General features: G+C 46.0%; 2 protein-coding genes across 4 annotated transcripts in view; one reads left to right on the top strand and one right to left on the bottom strand.

The window, feature by feature from the left end:
- The window catches only part of SLC22A3 (solute carrier family 22 member 3), a 99217-nt gene extending 85670 nt beyond the window's left edge, over nt 1-13547 (top strand). Inside the window, exons 8-11 of one of the 3 annotated variants that reach the window (XM_006051271.4) lie at nt 2415-2523; nt 3343-3455; nt 7604-7703; nt 11978-13547. In XM_006051271.4, the coding sequence (XP_006051333.2) occupies nt 2415-2523; nt 3343-3455; nt 7604-7703; nt 11978-12038 (383 nt within the window). In that variant the 3' untranslated portion in view covers nt 12039-13547. Of the gene's footprint in view, nt 1-2414; nt 2524-3342; nt 3456-7603; nt 7704-11977 lie in introns of those variants that run through there. The other 2 variants (XR_003111807.3, XM_044924024.2) reach the window with 2 other exon arrangements.
- Nucleotides 13548-14132: 585 nt separating this feature from the next.
- Nucleotides 14133-16665, bottom strand: part of PLG (plasminogen) — a 47842-nt gene continuing 45309 nt past the window's right edge. Inside the window, exons 18-19 of the mRNA XM_025294313.3 lie at nt 15576-15721; nt 14133-14551 (exon numbers count right to left, since the gene is read on the bottom strand). Of these exons, the coding sequence (XP_025150098.3) occupies nt 14390-14551; nt 15576-15721 (308 nt within the window). The 3' untranslated portion in view covers nt 14133-14389. The remainder of the gene's footprint in view (nt 14552-15575; nt 15722-16665) is intronic.

Genomic DNA, 16665 nt, shown 5'->3' with positions numbered 1-16665 from the left:
GCACCAATTCACACCAGTCAGAAAGGTCATCGTTAGAAACCCTGCAGATAGCAAGTTCTGGAAAGGCTGTGGAAAAAAGGGAACCCTCCTACACTATTGTGGGAATGTACCTGGCATAACCACTAAAAAGAGAACAGTATGGAGGTTCTTCAAAAAGCTAAAAATAGAGTTGCTGTCTGACCCAGCAATCCTACTCCTGAGCGGATGTCTGAACAAAACTATAATTCAAAACATACATGCCCCTCTATGTTCATTTCAGCACTATTCACAATAGCCAAGACATGGAAACAGCTTAAATGTCCATCAGCAGATAAACGAATAAAGAAGATGTAGTACATATATACAACAGAATGCAATTCAGCCATAGAAAAGAATGAAATAATGCCATTTGTAACAACGTGGGTGGACCTAGAGATGATCATTCTAAGCGAAGTAAGTCCGACAGAAGGAGAAATATCATATGATATTACTTACACAAGGAATCTAAAATATGACACAAATGAACTTATCTATGAAACAGGAACAGACTCACAGCACAGAGAACAGGCTTGTGGTTTCCAAGGGAGGGGGGCAGGAGAGGGACGGAGAGAGAGCTTGGGGTTAGCAGATGCCAACGATGATATAGAGAATGACTAAATGACAAAGCGTAGCCCAGGGAACTAGATTCACTATCTTGTGATAAGTCATCATGGAAAAGAATATGAAAAAGAATGTGTGTGTATCACTGAATCACTTTGCTGTCAAACAGAAACGAACACAACATTGTATACAACTATAGAAAGAAACGCTGGGCTGGAAGAAGCACAAGCTGGAATCAAGATTGCCAGGAGAAATATCAATAACCTCAGATATGCAGATGACACCACCCTTATGGCAGAAAGTGAAGAGGAACTAAAAAGCCTCTTGATGAAAGTGAAAGAGGAGAGTGACAAAGTTGGCTTAAAGCTCAACATTCAGAAAACTAAGATCAAGGCATCTGGTCCCACCACTTCATGGGAAATAGATGGGGGAAACAGTGGAAACAGTGTCAGACTTTATTTTGGGGGGCTCCAAAATCACTGCGGATGGTGATTGCAGCCATGAAATTAAAAGACGCTTACTCCTTGGAAGGAAAGTTATGACCAACCTAGATAGCATATTGAAAAGCAGAGATATTACTTTGCCAACAAAGGTCTGTCTAGTCAAGGCTATGGTTTTTCCAGTGGTCATGTATAGATGTGAGAGTTGGACTGTGAAGAAGGCTGAGCGCCGAAGAATTGATGCTGTTGAACTGTGGTGTTGGAGAAGACTCTTGAGAATCCCTTGGACTGCAAGGAGATACAACCAGTCCATCCTAAAGGAATCAGTCCTGGGTGTTCATTGGAAGGACTGATGTTGAAGCTGAAACTCCAATACTCTGGCCACATCATGCGAAGAGTTGACTCATTGGCAAAGACTCTGATGCTGGGAGGGATTGGGGGCAGGAGGAGAAGGGGACGACAGAGGATGAGATGGCTGGATGGCATCACTGACTCGATGGACATGAGTTTGAGTGAACTCCTGAAGTTGGTGATGGACAGGGAGGCCTGGCATGCTGCGATTCATGGGGTCGCAAAGAATCGGACACGACTGAGCGACTGAACTGATAGAAAGAAAGAAAATGAAGTTGCTCAGTCGTGTCCGACTCTTTGCGACCCCATGGACTGTAGCCTACCAGTGTCCTTAAAAAGGATGTCATCAACTGCCCAACTCTTAACAAATTTAAAGTACTGACTTTTTAGGGCAGACATGGTACTCTTTCCTCTCTTAATGCCGCAAAGAAAGAAAATATTTAATGTCAAACATTTGGCATTTCCCACTCATTACCATGGAGGAAGAAGGAAAGGACCCAGGAGATGCGGGTTCCACCCCTGGGTTGGGAAGGCCCCCTGGAGGAAATGGCAACCCCACTCCAGTATTCTTACCTGGAGAATCCCATGGACAGAGGAGCCTGCTGGGCTATAGTCCATGGGGTTGCAAAGAGTCAGACATGACTAAGCACACACACATCATTTGCACTTAATTAGGCTGTGAGAAGGCAATGGCACCCCACTCCAGTACTCTTGCCTGGAAAATCCCATGGATGGAGGAGCCTGGTGGGCTACAGTCCATGGGGTCACAAAGAGTAGGACACGACTGAGCAACTTCACTTTCACTTTTCACTTTCATGCATTGGAGAAGGAAATGGCAACCCACTCCAGTGTTCTTGCCTGGAGAATCCCAGGGATGGGGGAGCCTGGTGGGCTGCTATCTATGGGGTCGCACAAAGTCGGACACGACTGAAGTGACTTAGCAGCTGGGAGAACACTAAGCAAATGGCTTTTGTTGTTTTGTAAAATTGTACTGAAAGTAAAGTAGACCCCTAACTCCTCCTCCCAAACTTTGTGTGTTTGCAGGAATACCCTGGTTGAGGACCACTGTTGCTACCCTGGGAAGACTAGGCATAACCATGGCCTTTGAAATTGTCTATTTGGTAAATTCAGAATTGTACCCAACAACATTACGGTAATTCCAACATCAGTATCATGGTTTCTCCTAAGTAATTCTGCAGCTGCATGTTTTAAGTTGACCACCTGCAATGCAGGAGACACAGGAGACGCGGGTTTGATCCCTGGGTCGGGAAGATCCCCCTGGAGAAGGAAACAGCAACCCACTCCAGTATTCTTGCCTGGAGAATCCCATGGACAGAGGAGCCTGGCGGGCCACAGTCCATAGGGTTGCAAAGAGTCAGACGTGACTGAAGCAACTGAGCACGCACGCACGCACGCACGCACGCATTAGACTTGAAATCAGAAAATCTGGTGAGTGTGCTTGCAGCATGAGTTACATTTCCCATCATCAGCTCCACTCTGTGTAAAGGCTCCAGCCTCTGCTCTGACCACACTCCACAGCCAGTTCCTGAAGGGCGAAATCAACCAGTGTGCGCAGCTAGCGCAAACTGGCCTCCTTCCTGGGGGAATATTCATGAGCACGCCTTACTGTCAGTCTAGGCGCCACAAGGGCACACGAGTGCCGCAGAGCAGGCTGGGTAGTACGCCGCTAACGGATGATTAATTTCCACCAATACTGTAGACTCCACCCCCTGGCTCCAATTAGCCTCACTGTGACTCTGAGTCACAGTGACAGGTGTGAGCTGGTGCAGCTTGGAAATGAATTGCGTAGGAGATGATTTGCATAGAGTATGAGGGAGGAGACGTTTTCAATGTCAAGCACTAGAGAAATGGGAAATATTGTTACCATTCCTGTTACTTAGAAATCTGAAAACATTATTCATCCTGAAGTTATTTAAATATTTTTATTTCAAACAACTTTTTTATTCTGCAGAAACTTTGGAGTTTCCCTGTGTTCCGGTTTATGTGATTTTGGGGGGATTATAGCCCCGTTTCTGCTCTTCCGGCTAGCTGCCATTTGGCTGGAACTACCTCTTATCATCTTTGGTAAATATTCACTGCATGCACTATTCTTAAATGCTTTCATTTGCACTCTTTGAATTAATAGAACCTACAATGATGACCAGGTTCGATATTCATGATATTCATTTGCTCTTCCCATAACTCTTACAGGTTTTGAGGAACCACAGTGAAATGTGGGCCCTAAATCATTTAAATTTGTTTCACATTAAAGAGTTGCAATAAAAAAGTGTTCAACTTAAGAACTTTCCTTGCAGTCCAGTGGTTAAGACTCCACATTCTCATTGCAGGGGTCTTGGGTACGATCTCTCATTGAGGAGCTAAGATCCCACATGCCACAAGGCATAACCCACCTTTCCCCTCCTGCAAAAAAAAAAAATCTGAAAGGTAGGGTTTGGCAGCGTGGGAACAAAATACACTTTCTAAAGAAGTGTTTCATTTAGCTTTCTTTGTTGAGGTTCTGAGTTAAAATCAAATACTGTGAAACTCTTTTATGATACTGTGGGACACAACCAGTAATAGGACCTTTTGTGTGTTTAAAAGAAGCCTAAAAATGAATTGTGTTGTTGAAAGTTCCATGTCTTTCAATACCGTATCTTCATTTGCTTTGACGCTGAGCGCACCACGCCGAAAGAATAGAGGACACAGAAGCCCTTGCATACCTACCATGAGCTCTGTGATGACCGTCAGGTTCATACCCTCCTTCCTGCCCTTGGACTTCTTGAAACTCATGACGGGATGGAACCATAGCGCGGGGAGGGGCCTGGGTTAATTCCGGCTGGTGCCTCTCCATTGCTGGTCCAACTTTCCTTCCCGGGTCTCATACCCCTCTCCCCTCTCCTTATCAGCAAGAGGATGCTGGCTGGCTCCTTGCTCACCTCCTTTCCTCCACCTCCACTTGCTTGCTCCTGGTAAAGAAGGCTGGTCACTCACTGCTCAGCAGTTTTAAACGCCAATGAAAATATCGCATCCATGAGGAAATAAACCCAGAGGAATGCAGTAGTCCTTGAGCAGGGCTGGGACCACAGAGTCAGTGTCTCACTGGTGATTCAGTAAATGGTCACTTCAGACTATTTCATGGGATCTGATAAACAAGCTCAGCATTGATTCTGGGCCAGCATGAAAAAGCAAAGAGAAGGCATTGTTCAGCCAAGACAGAGCCGTCTAAGAGCCCAGTCCCTCAAGATGGGGGACTGGCCTCAAGGCGGGCTGGCTGAGCTGGGTGCAGGCCCTTGCTTTGCAGAGGGAACTGCCTTTCCAAACCACCACTCACAAGAGCATGTGATAAAGAAGGGTGCCTTTGGACTTCCCTTGGAGTAGGAAGTGGCAACCCACTCCAGTATTCTTGCCTGGAAAATTCCATGAACAGGGGAGCCTGGCAGGGTCGCAAAGAGTTGGACACGACTGAGCGGCTTTCACTTTTGGACTTCCTTGGTGGTCCAGTGGCTAAGACTGCTCTCCCAATTCAGGGGGTCTATCCCTGGTCAGGGAACCTAACCCCACACGCCACAACTAAGACCCCTGGCATGGGCAGTAAATAAACAAATATTAAAAGAAAGAAGGGTGCATGAGAGCACATCACAGGATTGCTAACGCATCCCATGGAGTCAAGGGGAGAGAGAGTCAGGGAGCGACGAGGCCCTTGTTGAGATGGGAAGGTGAGGAGAGGTTATTCACGTGAGAGGTGCAGGCTGGTGCTGCAGGCAATGGAAAGACCTGCAGTAAGAGGAAGTTGGGGCCTCCCAGGTGACTCAGATGGTGAAGAACTGGCCTGCAATGCAGGAGACCCAGGTTCGATCCCTGAGTTGGGAAGATCCCCCAGAGGAGGAAATGGCGACCTTCTCCACAGAGTGCCGTGTGTGAGGCGAGGCCTGAAGAGAGACAAGGCTGGGGAGACCAGCTGGGGCCCGACCACCGGACGTGCAAAGGGTCTGCTCTGTATCCAAACAGCAGTGGGAAGCCGTGTGGAGTTTTAAGCTGGGGTTGGCAGGGTCAGGTCTGCCTTTTAGAAACTTGACTCTGATGGCAGATATGCTAGGGACTTAGAGGGGACGGCGCTAGTAGGGAGGCTTTTAAAAGAACGTTGTTGTAATCAGGTCAGGACTGGGTCTGAGGTGATGGCACGCAGGCGTTGAGGAGTGGATTGATCTGAAGAAATACATTGGAGGTTGAACTGGCCAAGAGGGGCTGACTGACTGGGTGAGGGACCAGGGCGAGCAGGGAGAGGGACCGCAACACTGCCGACTGAGGGAACCATGGGAGGGTTTAGCACATTAGAGGCACCTGTCTGCGGGAGGACGTGCAGGGATTCTATCTGGGCTGCTTGTAGGATGAGGTGCCTCTAAGAAATCCAGGCTGAAATGGTGAGGAGGCAGTAGGTTTGACGACCTGAGTCAGGAGTAAAAAGTGTCCTCAAGATGAAGGTTTGGAAGCCACCTGGATGAAGAGAACCCCTGAAACCATGGGAGTGACTGAAACCCCACACACACAGCAAACAGGGCAGAGTGAGAGGAAAGAAGGGGTCCAAGACGGAGCCCCGAGGAGCCACAAGCGCCCAGTGTCAGCAGAGTGAGAGGTGCCAGGCAGGGGATGCAAGGGACGCGAGGGCAGCAGGGGGGAGACCAGGAGCTCGAGGGGCGGGGATGCCAGGGGGTGGCGGGTGAGGCCACTATCTGTCAGAGCTGCCGTGAGGCCGGGCAGCAGGGGCCAGAAGCAGGGCCACTGGGCCTGGTGGTGGCGGCCCTGGTCATCTGGAGGGAACCAGGCCGGCGAAACACTGAGGAGAAGAGCCCAGACTCGAGCACATGGGAGTAGGACATGACTCTGGCTCACCAAGGTCAGCTGGCAAGTTTTCAAGAATCTTAGAGCCACCCCGGTGGCTCAGATGGTAAAGACTCTGCCTGCAATGCAGGAGACCCGAGTTCAGTCCCTGAGTCGGAGAGATCCCATGGAGAAGGAAATGGCAACCCATTCCAGTGTTCTTGCCTGGAGAATCCCATGGATGGAAGAACTTGGAGGGCTATAGTCCATGGGGTCACCAAAGAGTTCAATATCATTGAGTGACTAACAGTTATCATTAAAAATTGAGTATACGAGATGAAAAACAGAGGTAATAAATACATCTGCTCAGTTCCCGATTCATTGAGCTTTGCTGTGTCTGACCTTGAGGCTGGTGTGTCCACTGGCGTCCATGGTGGAGATACTGCTGCCCATCTCCCCAGGGCCTCACCCGCGAGGCTGCGTTGCTGGTATGAATGACACACATCTACAATGGGTGTATTTACACCACGGAAATAGACAAATGCTGAAAATCAGGACTTTGTTTTCTGGAGAACCAGTTGTTAGGTATTTACCGGCACAGCACTAGACTATGAAGATATGTCCCTGATAGCTCAGTTGGTAAAGAATCTGCCTGTAATGCAGGAGACCCCAGTTTGATTCCTGGGTTGGGAAGATCCGCTGGAGAAGGGATGGGCTACCCACTCCAGTATTCTTGGGCTTCCCTGGTGGCTCAGCTGGTAAAGAATCTGCCTGCAATGTGGGAGACCTGGGTTTGATCCCTGGGTTGGGAAGATCTCCTGGAGAAGGGAAAGGCTACCCACTCAGTATTCTGGCCTAGAGAATTCCACGGGCTGGATAGTCGATGGGGTCGCAAAGAATTGGACACGACTGAGCAATTTTCACAGAAAGCAAGAGAGGATGGTGTTTCAAGGATTTTGGTTCTAAGACAGAAAGGAGGATGGTGGCTAGAGGATCGTGTGAGGTGGACAGAAGGGTCTGTAGAGAGGAGAGATTTGAATACATTTCAAGGTGTCACCAGTGGGGTAAAGCTGCTGGAGAGAGAGGATGAACCCCTACAGCGAGGAGACCAAAAGACTCCAAGAGCTGCTCTTGGGCAGACGTGGGGACCAGCCTTGCCGGGTCACGCGACGGGAGGAGTGCAGGGACGGGGGGCAGTGCAGGGGGCAGTGGGACTGTCAAGGGTCTGAGGACACTGAGGAACTGCGAGATTGTGACAGGATCGCTGGGGAGCTGGGCAGGGTGACCTCAGGGGAGCACTACTGCAGGGAGTGGAGGAGTTAGGGTGGGGAGCACAGCGGCTTCCAGAGGGCGCAGGGGGCAATGCGGGTGGCTGTGCCATCTGGGGACCATAACGCCGTTTCCCTGTCCCACAGGTACCCTGGCATCCGTCTGCGGTGCTCTTGTGATGCTCCTGCCTGAAACCAAGGGCATCGCCTTGCCAGAAACAGTGGATGACGTAGAAAAGCTTAGCAGGTACGATACGAAATTCAGCACACCCTAATTGAAAGCAGGATTTCAAACCCACTGGGAAAGGATGGGGCTGAGAACACTGAATGTGTGGGAGGGGATACAATATTAAATCCCTATCTTGCATCTTAAGCAAAAAATTCAAAGCAGATTTAAAAGGTTAACGTAAAACAAATCTGGAAATGAACATGTTTTGTTTTTTAAATGTGGTTGTGAAGAGAGAAATATTTCCAAATAAGGTGTGAAAACTCGGAATCTAAAGGAAAAGAACTGATGACTGGACGAAACAGAAATAATTTAAATGTGCATCCGTGGGCAGCCAATGGTGACCATGATAATATATCCATAAAATGGATTCTACACAGATATTTAAATAGTAGAAATATAGATATATGAAAGACATGGAGAGATTTTCAAGGTGGATTACAAAGTGAAAAGTCACTGAACAATGTGTTATAGTATTTATTAAAAAATAAAACCAAGAGTTATCCCTCTCTATAGCTAGATGGGAAAATAAATGATAGTGAGGTGATGATAAGTAGATAGATAATAGCAGAAATAAAATAGGAGGAGAAAGAGATTGAGTTTAGGGGGAGGGCGTCTAAATAGCGTGCAGAGAAAGTTAATATCCAACCAACATTTAAACATAAAATGTATTTTATATTAAAAAAAATCACATTACATACATTCTAATTTTCTCTGAAATTTTTCATAATAAAAATAAGAGAGATTATGAAAATGGAAATGTATAGAGAATGACCTAAAATGATAAAATATACCCTCTGGGGTAGAAATGTGTTGGGAAAAGGGGTGCAGAAGAGAGAACACTTATTTTATACCCCATAGATTCTGCATCATCAATTTTTTAAAATTATGACAACATGGTATTGTATCATTTGTGAATTTTATTTTATTTGAATTTTTTTTTTTTGGCATGTGGGATCTTACTTCCTTGACCAGGGATTGAACCCACCCCTAGCATTGGAAGCTCGGAGTCTTAACCACTGGGCCACCAGGGAAGTCCTTATTTGTGAATTTAAACAAAAAATTTAACAGCTAATTTGAAAAATAAAAATCAGTCTTCTTCTAAACAATGACCTGGAAATTAAGGATGGGGATCTCTAAATTTTATCAGATATATTTTTGGGAAGATGGGGATGTTAGTCGCCTCATGGCAGTTTTCTTCATCACTTGGCAGATTGGGTAGAGATTAGAAACTGACAACTTTTAGGATCCTGTGTGAGTGGTCAATGGCTTCACATATGTCACTTCACACTCAAAGTGGTGGTGTGCAACAGAAGTTCTTGCCCTCACTTTTTTATGCTCAGAAAGACTTGACAACGTCTATGTGCTAGAACTGGGGTTGACCTTGCCTAGTGAACGGGTGTGACTGTTGTTTGCTACTTGTTTTTGCTGCGTTGGGTCTTGGTTGCTGCGTGGGCTCTTCTCTAACTGTGCGAGTGGGGGCTTCTCTAACTGTCTAGCTGCGGTGTGTTGGCTTCCCCTTGCGGGCGCTTCTCTTGTTGCAGAGCACAGTCTGTAGGACTCTCGGGCTTCAGTAGTTATGGCGCATGGATGGGCTCAGATGCCCTGAGGCACATGGGATCTTTCCAGACCAGGGCTCAAACCCATGTCTTTTGCCCTGGCAGGTGGATTCTTTACCACTGAGCCACCAGGGAAGCCCTGGGGTAGTTTCATCATCTTAGGCTTATCCTACTTGATTACGAGTAGCTTCATAACAAGAATCTCCTGGTAGGATTGGAGATTCCTCTCTTCATATCCTCTTTAATGAGGTACCATCGCCTTCTCCGGAGAAAGCAATGGCAACCCACTCCAGTACTCTTGCCTGGAGAATCCCATGGACAGAGGAGCCTGGTGGGCTGCAGTCCATGGGGTTGCGAAGAGTCGGACACGACTGGGAGACTTCACTTTCACTTTTCACTTTCATGCATTGGAGAAGGCAATGGCAACCCACTCCAGTGTTCTTGCCTGGAGAATCCCAGGGACGGGGGAGCCTGGTGGGCTGCCGTCTATGGGGTCACACAGACGACTTAGCAGCAGCAGCAGCATCACCCTCTCTGGAGATAGGCAACCATTGCTAAGTGTCTTACAAATATTTCAACCAGACTTTAAAACATACACATTGATTTCATTGTCCTATTTCCTGATGCTACCCTGAAGAACCACATTGACAAATCATCTCAGAACTTTCCTAAGAAAACCTTAGCAGTGTACTGAAATCAACACACCAGTTGACTTCTAACAGGACCAGCCAATCAGAGGACAGGTAGACATTTGTCCCATGAAGTAACTCAATCAGATGCTTATGCTTGTCTGTAAGTAAACTGATAGCTAATGGCTTAGCCTCAACCAAAGCTCTACCTAGGTTTTACCCCAAAATAATGCTACTTGGGGCTTCTGTGGTGACTTAGATGGTAAAGAATCTGCCTGCAATGTGGGAGACCCAGATTCGATCCCTAGGTCAGGAAGATCCCCTGGAGAAGGGAATGGCTACCCACTGCGGTATTCTTGCCTGGAGAAGTCTATGGACAGAGGAGTCTGGTGGGCTACAGTCCATGGGGTCGCAAAGAGTCAGACGTGACTGAGCAACTAACAGTACTACTAATGCTATTTGAAGGCTGAGGTGAGGTGGGAGATTTTCTTTAAGATACTGCCATTTTATAAACCAAAATTAAGAAATGCATAAAAGGTATTATTAATAAAACTGTCCTTTTGAGAATTACACCATGGGAAGGTCTTGCTTTATTCAGAAAGCATAAACGTTCTGCTGGCTGTGGGATCACAGACAATTATTTGGTTTGCGTCGGGTATTGGGGCCAGATGAGTGTGGCAGTTATCCAATCCTCTCCCTCCAATTGCAGTCATGCTAGAAGCCGGAAGGAGAGGAGAATATTGAAGGTTAGATGAAGTGGGTGAAATGGTGAGAAAGGGAACAGTATCATCTTCGAATAAGACATCCAGACTTTAAAGGCAACTTCTCAGGCCCTAAAGGGTCTGTTCAGGGCTGGGTCACCCAGGAGGGCGTCCCAGCCAGGATTACAGGGTTGAACGTAAGGAGGAGTTCAGCGCTGACTGCTGGATGCACAAGCCTGTGATGTGCCGTTGGAGTTTTAGGACGTCCGAGTCTCAGTGCTGCGGAGTCCCTTCTGCACACCTGCCATCCTCGTGGTGAAGGCCCTCTGTGCAAACACTCCAAGCAGAGGGACTGCATCCTCCCTTTTGACTCGACTCCACGTACTGCCGCTCATTTCCACAGTGAGAGTGACATACCCGTTCTTGATCCCCAAACCGGTCAGAGGTCAGATTTTCAAACTCATCAGGAATAGCGTGGAGGGAGAGGGGGGTCATTTGAGGTGGCACAAGTGATCAAGAACCCTCCTGCCAGTGCAGGAGACATAAGAGACTCAAGTTCGATCCCTGGTTTGGGAAGATCCCCTGGAGTAGGAAACGGCAACCCACTCCAGTATTCTTGCCTGGGAAATCCATGGACAGAAGAGTCTGGTGGGCTACAGTCAATGGGGCTGCAAAGAGTCGGATGTGACTGAACGCGTGCACACACACACACACACACACACACAGTTCTGCCAATTCAATCATGTTAAAAATAGAATTAAACAATTTGAAGAGATGGAGCTTTGGAGATGAGAAGGCCATCTGGATGGTATGCAGGGAAAATTAATATTCAACCGATAATATAAACAGGAAGAATTAGGCCAACAAAAATTCAACTTACATGAATTTCTTTCTAATTTTTTTCTGTGTTTGTGTTTCATAATAAAAATTGGGTAAGTTAATTATGCCTAGTCCCTACCCTTGAAAAAACACCTAATCAAAGTTTGATCTACAGTTCTATAAGTTAAGCACATTGATTGCATTCTGTAGTTACTTGTGGGGGAAAAAAGAAAACTACTTAGCCCAAGTTACTGAAATTTGTTATCATTTTCCCCTCTAAAACAGCACTTAATCATTTGTTAACTTCTCCTTTCTTTTGTTCACATCAGCAGCTCATTTCCAAACCATCTGTTACAAGGTAGAAAGTCATAAAGAATTTATATATGCTAATTAACTCCTGCCTAGGGTCTGAGAGCAGGTAGAAAATGAGGTTGGAAATAGTTCATAGTTCCTTTCAAGGCAGGTTTTTATGAGAGTTATGCTTGAGTGTATTAGATCAAAACCAACTATGATATTGAATAGTAATTAAGACTTCCTCATCACTAGTTGTATAATCTTTCACTGAGTTCTCTTTTCTCCTTTGTTAGTCCACATTCCTGTAAGTGTGGTAGGAAAAAGAAACCCCAGGTTTCAAGCTCTCACCTTTGAGACTCCTGCCAAAGATGCAAGGAAGGAGCTGTTCAGGCTGGTCCCTGCCAAGGAGCTGATGTGCCTTGCAGAGACGTCGTGTGTATCCATTTCAGCGCTGCAGCTTCAAGTGTTTTTAATACTTTATAAAGACAAACTATCCAGAGTATTTTTATATAATGTTGGATGAATCAGGACATGTCGTGCTGTCAAAGTTTCTGGGAACATGTAACATGTGGCTGGGAGAGCCAAGAGCCCATTGCGTGCACAGCTTCTCCTGAGGTCTTTTTCTCACGCTGGGGCAAAGTGTCTGACCCACTGAATTACAGCGAGACAAGAGAAGCCCCACTTCGTTCTCATGATGGCTTCCTCAAGAAGGCAGGATGTGCAAACCGAGGATCTGGGGAAAGTGTACAGAAATGGGCTCATCAAATCTGATGCAGAAACTGAGGCTCTGAACTAAGTGTTCTGAAGATTCCAGGGTGGAGGAAGATTTGGGAAGGCTGTTAAAGAAGCTGAATCAAGGACCTCGGGTCATATGACTCTGAGCCTTTCTCTCTTAGCACCTGGCGCTCCATAAGCTCCTGGAGCATCTGGGTTTGCAGCCATGTTCAGGTCTCGTTCCAGAAGAACAAATCTGTGCAAGCTGAGGATTCAGCTGTATTGTTTATAAAATCAGATTTAGTCTGAGAGATGAGTCAGGATAATCTTGATTCTCCTTTAGTAGACACTGAGAGCCACCTATTCAGTTTTTTACTGATGAAACCCATGGACTGTGATTTCATGGGTCTTACGATTTTAATCATAAAGGGATACTTGTCTTATATATAAGTTCAGTTCTATGATGGTGCCCACGGTCAAGAGTGAAAACTATGGGCAGATTTCATTCATCTTGACAATTTTAACCTGTCTTGGGGAGAAGCTTACATTTTAGTGTAAAAGAAAGGTCAGTTCTAGCCATGTTTAGAAGAATTAGCAGAAGTCTTAAAGATGACTTTAGAAGTACTAAAAAGCAATTTGATCTTTCTTTTTTGTTTCTGAGACTTTCAATATGTGGAGTTTAAACACAAAAAATGCTGTCTTTATGATGTTCTGCTTTATGTGTTACATTTGTTATATTTTCAGATTCAGTATGTATCTCATGCAAAAATTGTTTAATGAGTTATTTTGGGTGGGCCGGTAAAAGTGGAGCCAAAGGGTAATTTTGCCAGTGAGGAAGAAAATTTTCTATATGAACATGTGACAACATGTACGGTGTATGTGCTGATTGTAAAATAAGTTTTTAAGCCTTAAAGCACATCAGCATTGAACGTGAGTGTTCTGTTTTTCAGTGAAATAAACACTGTTCTCTAAGAACACGATGCTACCTACATTCTCCCTTTGTTCATACACACTGGTGTTTTTGCTTCCTTTCCATCTCTTTGCTACGAGATGACTGTTGTTCCTTGTATTATCATCTTGGAATTGTATTTTGAGTTGACATTTGAATTCTGATATCAATAAAAAGTATACATAAATTGTCAAGAGAAATCAGTTTTCATCTGCTCTCTTCTTTCTGAACATGCGTCGCTATAAAACACGCTTCCCACGTGACAGAGTACACCACGTATCCAGGCAGCCAATTACTGATGGAAATTAGGTGGTCCTCCTTCCATATGTGTCTGCTGCTCCTTTCTAGGCTCTTGGCGCCATTCCCTGACCCATGTGTGACCCAGAATAACATTCAGACTCTTGGCTGGTCTGGTGTTATATGGCATTTCCATTGCCTGGTTTCCAACTCTCTGCCCAGGGTCTTCTGTGCCAGGCTCGAGCCAAGCTGTCAGGAACAGATTTTATTCCCAAGAGTAGAATTTGTTCTCATGATTCCCCACGTTGCAGCTTTGAACACATTCATCCCAGTGCCAAAAACAAAGACATTAAAGATATATGTCAAGGCATCCTTCATTGTCAGGGCGAATATACAGGTGACTTACTAGGATTTCTCTATTGATCTTACAGGCTTCTTGGTACTCTACTCCTTATGAGGAAAAACAAAACCTTTCAGGTCTGTAAGAGCTATATTATTTACATTTGGTAGGATGGACGAAGAACATGAAAAGAAAGAAAATCAAAGAGTTAAATCAAAAGAAGTACCGAGTTTATTTTCAACAAACGTCATAGCTGTATTGCCTTGTTATTACAGAATCCAGCAGTTCACAGTCAGGAACATGTTATTCACAACATCACAAAAAAATGTTGAGGTTTGGCAGAAGATGGCAGCTAAGGACAGTGTCTTACTTGGTTGGATTACTGTCAATTATTTCTGAGCATGCTAGATTCCCTACCATGTTCCAGCTTCTAGAACCATTGGTGCGTCACTGTCTCCCATCTAATTAATTCCTTCTCATAGTTTCTTCAATCCAAGGAACATAGGGGGAAACACGAACATACACACCAGGCTTATTGGGGAGTGCACAGCCAAGACCCCAAGAAGTGACTCCTTGCAGAATGTACTTGTCCTTCTCAAAGCAGACCAGAGGCCCGCCGCTGTCGCCCTGTACAGAGGGAGGGGAAACGGTGGGAGGACTGAGCATCCCTCCTTTCGTTATGGGATATCATCCTTCCATTACCTAAACGTACATTTCCCCAGTATTTGCACACTCCTTTCCTTACTAACCGGGGGCTGGCTCAGAGGGTAAAGCGCAATGCGGGAGACCCGGGTTCGATCCTTGGGTCGGGAAGATCCCCTGGAGAAGGAAATGGTAACCCACTCCGGTATTCTTGCCTGGAGAATCCCATGGATGGAGGAGCCTGGTGGGCTACAGTCCACAGGGTCGCAAAGAGGCAGACACGACTGAGCGACTTCACTTCACTTTCCTTACTAACAGGCTTCCCCTGTGGCTCAGCTGGTAAAGAATCTGCCTGCAATGCGGCAGACCTGGGTTCAATCCCTGGGTTGGGAAGATCCCCTGGAGAAGGGAAAGGCTACCCACTCCAGTATTCTGGCCTGGAGAATTCATGGACTATATAGTCCACGGGGTCGCAAAGAGTCGGACATGACTGAGCAACTTTCACTTTCCTTACTAACATATTATTTGAACATCTGCTGTGCTTCAGTACTTAGCAAAGTATATTCAACAAAACCATACCATTTAGTGTTTCCTGGGGGCGGGAAATCCTTTATGAGAACTGTACTCATCCCTTCAAATTTTCGGGGGTTTCTATTAGGGAGGGTAACCCCAAGAACAATTGTAGAGAGGGTGCAGGGGGCCTTTGTCTTATACCGACCTCCCTTCCCTCCTGGAAAGGTCCTACCCGCCAGCATCCTCCCAGAGGAGTGGGGGCCATGACCGTGATGTGGCTGCGCCCTTAACCAGCCTGGAACTCGAGGGCCGAGAAATCACCCGTGATGATCTGAGTCAATCATCAGAGACAGGCGTTAAAGGTTTCTGGGCAGGTTTAGACGGTGGCCTCCGACTCACAAATCCTGCTCGAATTTGCTGCTTTGGGGCTGAAACGTCCAAGGGGCCGAGGGAGGCTGGCGCAAGATGAGCGCTGATCTCTCTCGCCTTTTCTTACCTGGCAGCTGTCGATCCCTCCACTCAGATGGCCGGCACACAGCTCCGTGGGCTTGACCTTCCCGTCGAGATACTCGTAGCGATTACACACCTTGTTCTCGATCACGGGCAGGTGCGCTTCCTTCAGGTGGCCCGTACCAGAAGTGCCTGCGTCGAGAAAGATGAAAGAAAGCATTACTGGATCCAAACCCTGTCCACACGGGAACTTCCAGAACAGCAGAGCAGGAACAATAAATAGGTCTCTGGTTTATCCATGAGGTTGCATAAGACAAGGAGTCAGTTCCCAAAACTACTGGAATTCTTTTTTTTTTTTGACTCTTGAAAGTTTAAATATTACATAAGCTTTCATGTTCCCACGACCTAGTTAATCTGGGCTTCTTTATGGGATTTTTGAGGTTTGTTTGTGTGGTTATCTTCTGCTTCTTTTTCCAAACTATAGAGAAATTTGTTTTCAATATATGAGAGATTGAGAAATACTAGTGCCACTGCACGTATTTTACATTTTCTCTTCCAGGATTTTCATGTTTCTTTTACCTTACATCATTTTGCACATTTTTCTCACACAACATTACATAGTAAGGATTTGAATCATCTTTATAGTGAGTATTTTATAATTCATCTTTATAATTAATATTTGAGTGGGGAGTCCTTTTGGGCTGAAGCAGATTTCTGTCCCTTGGACTCCAAGGAGATCCAACCAGTCCATCCTAAAGGAAATCAGTCCTGAATATCCATTGGAAGGACTGATGCTGAAGCTGAAGCTCCAATCCTTTGGCCACCTGATGCGAAGAACTGACTCATTTGAAAAGACCCTGGTGCTGGGAAAGATTGATGACAGGAGGAGAAGGGGATGACAGAGGATGAGATGGTTGGATGGTATCACTGACTCAATGGACATGAGTTTGAGTAAACTCTGGGAGTTGGTGATGGACAGGGAGACCTGGCGTACTGAGATTCATGGGGTTGCAAAGAGTCGGACACGACTGAGCGACTGAACTGAAATGAACTAAACTGAAGATTTCTGTAGATAGTGGTGATGGTTGTTCAACAGTGTGAATACACTAAATGCCTCTGAATTGTACTTGTCAAAA

Source organism: Bubalus bubalis, chromosome 10 (assembly GCF_019923935.1).
Source record: "Bubalus bubalis isolate 160015118507 breed Murrah chromosome 10, NDDB_SH_1, whole genome shotgun sequence".
In the NCBI taxonomy this organism is placed as follows: Eukaryota; Metazoa; Chordata; class Mammalia; order Artiodactyla; family Bovidae; genus Bubalus; species Bubalus bubalis.
This window is presented reverse-complemented; position numbering and strand designations above follow the sequence as displayed.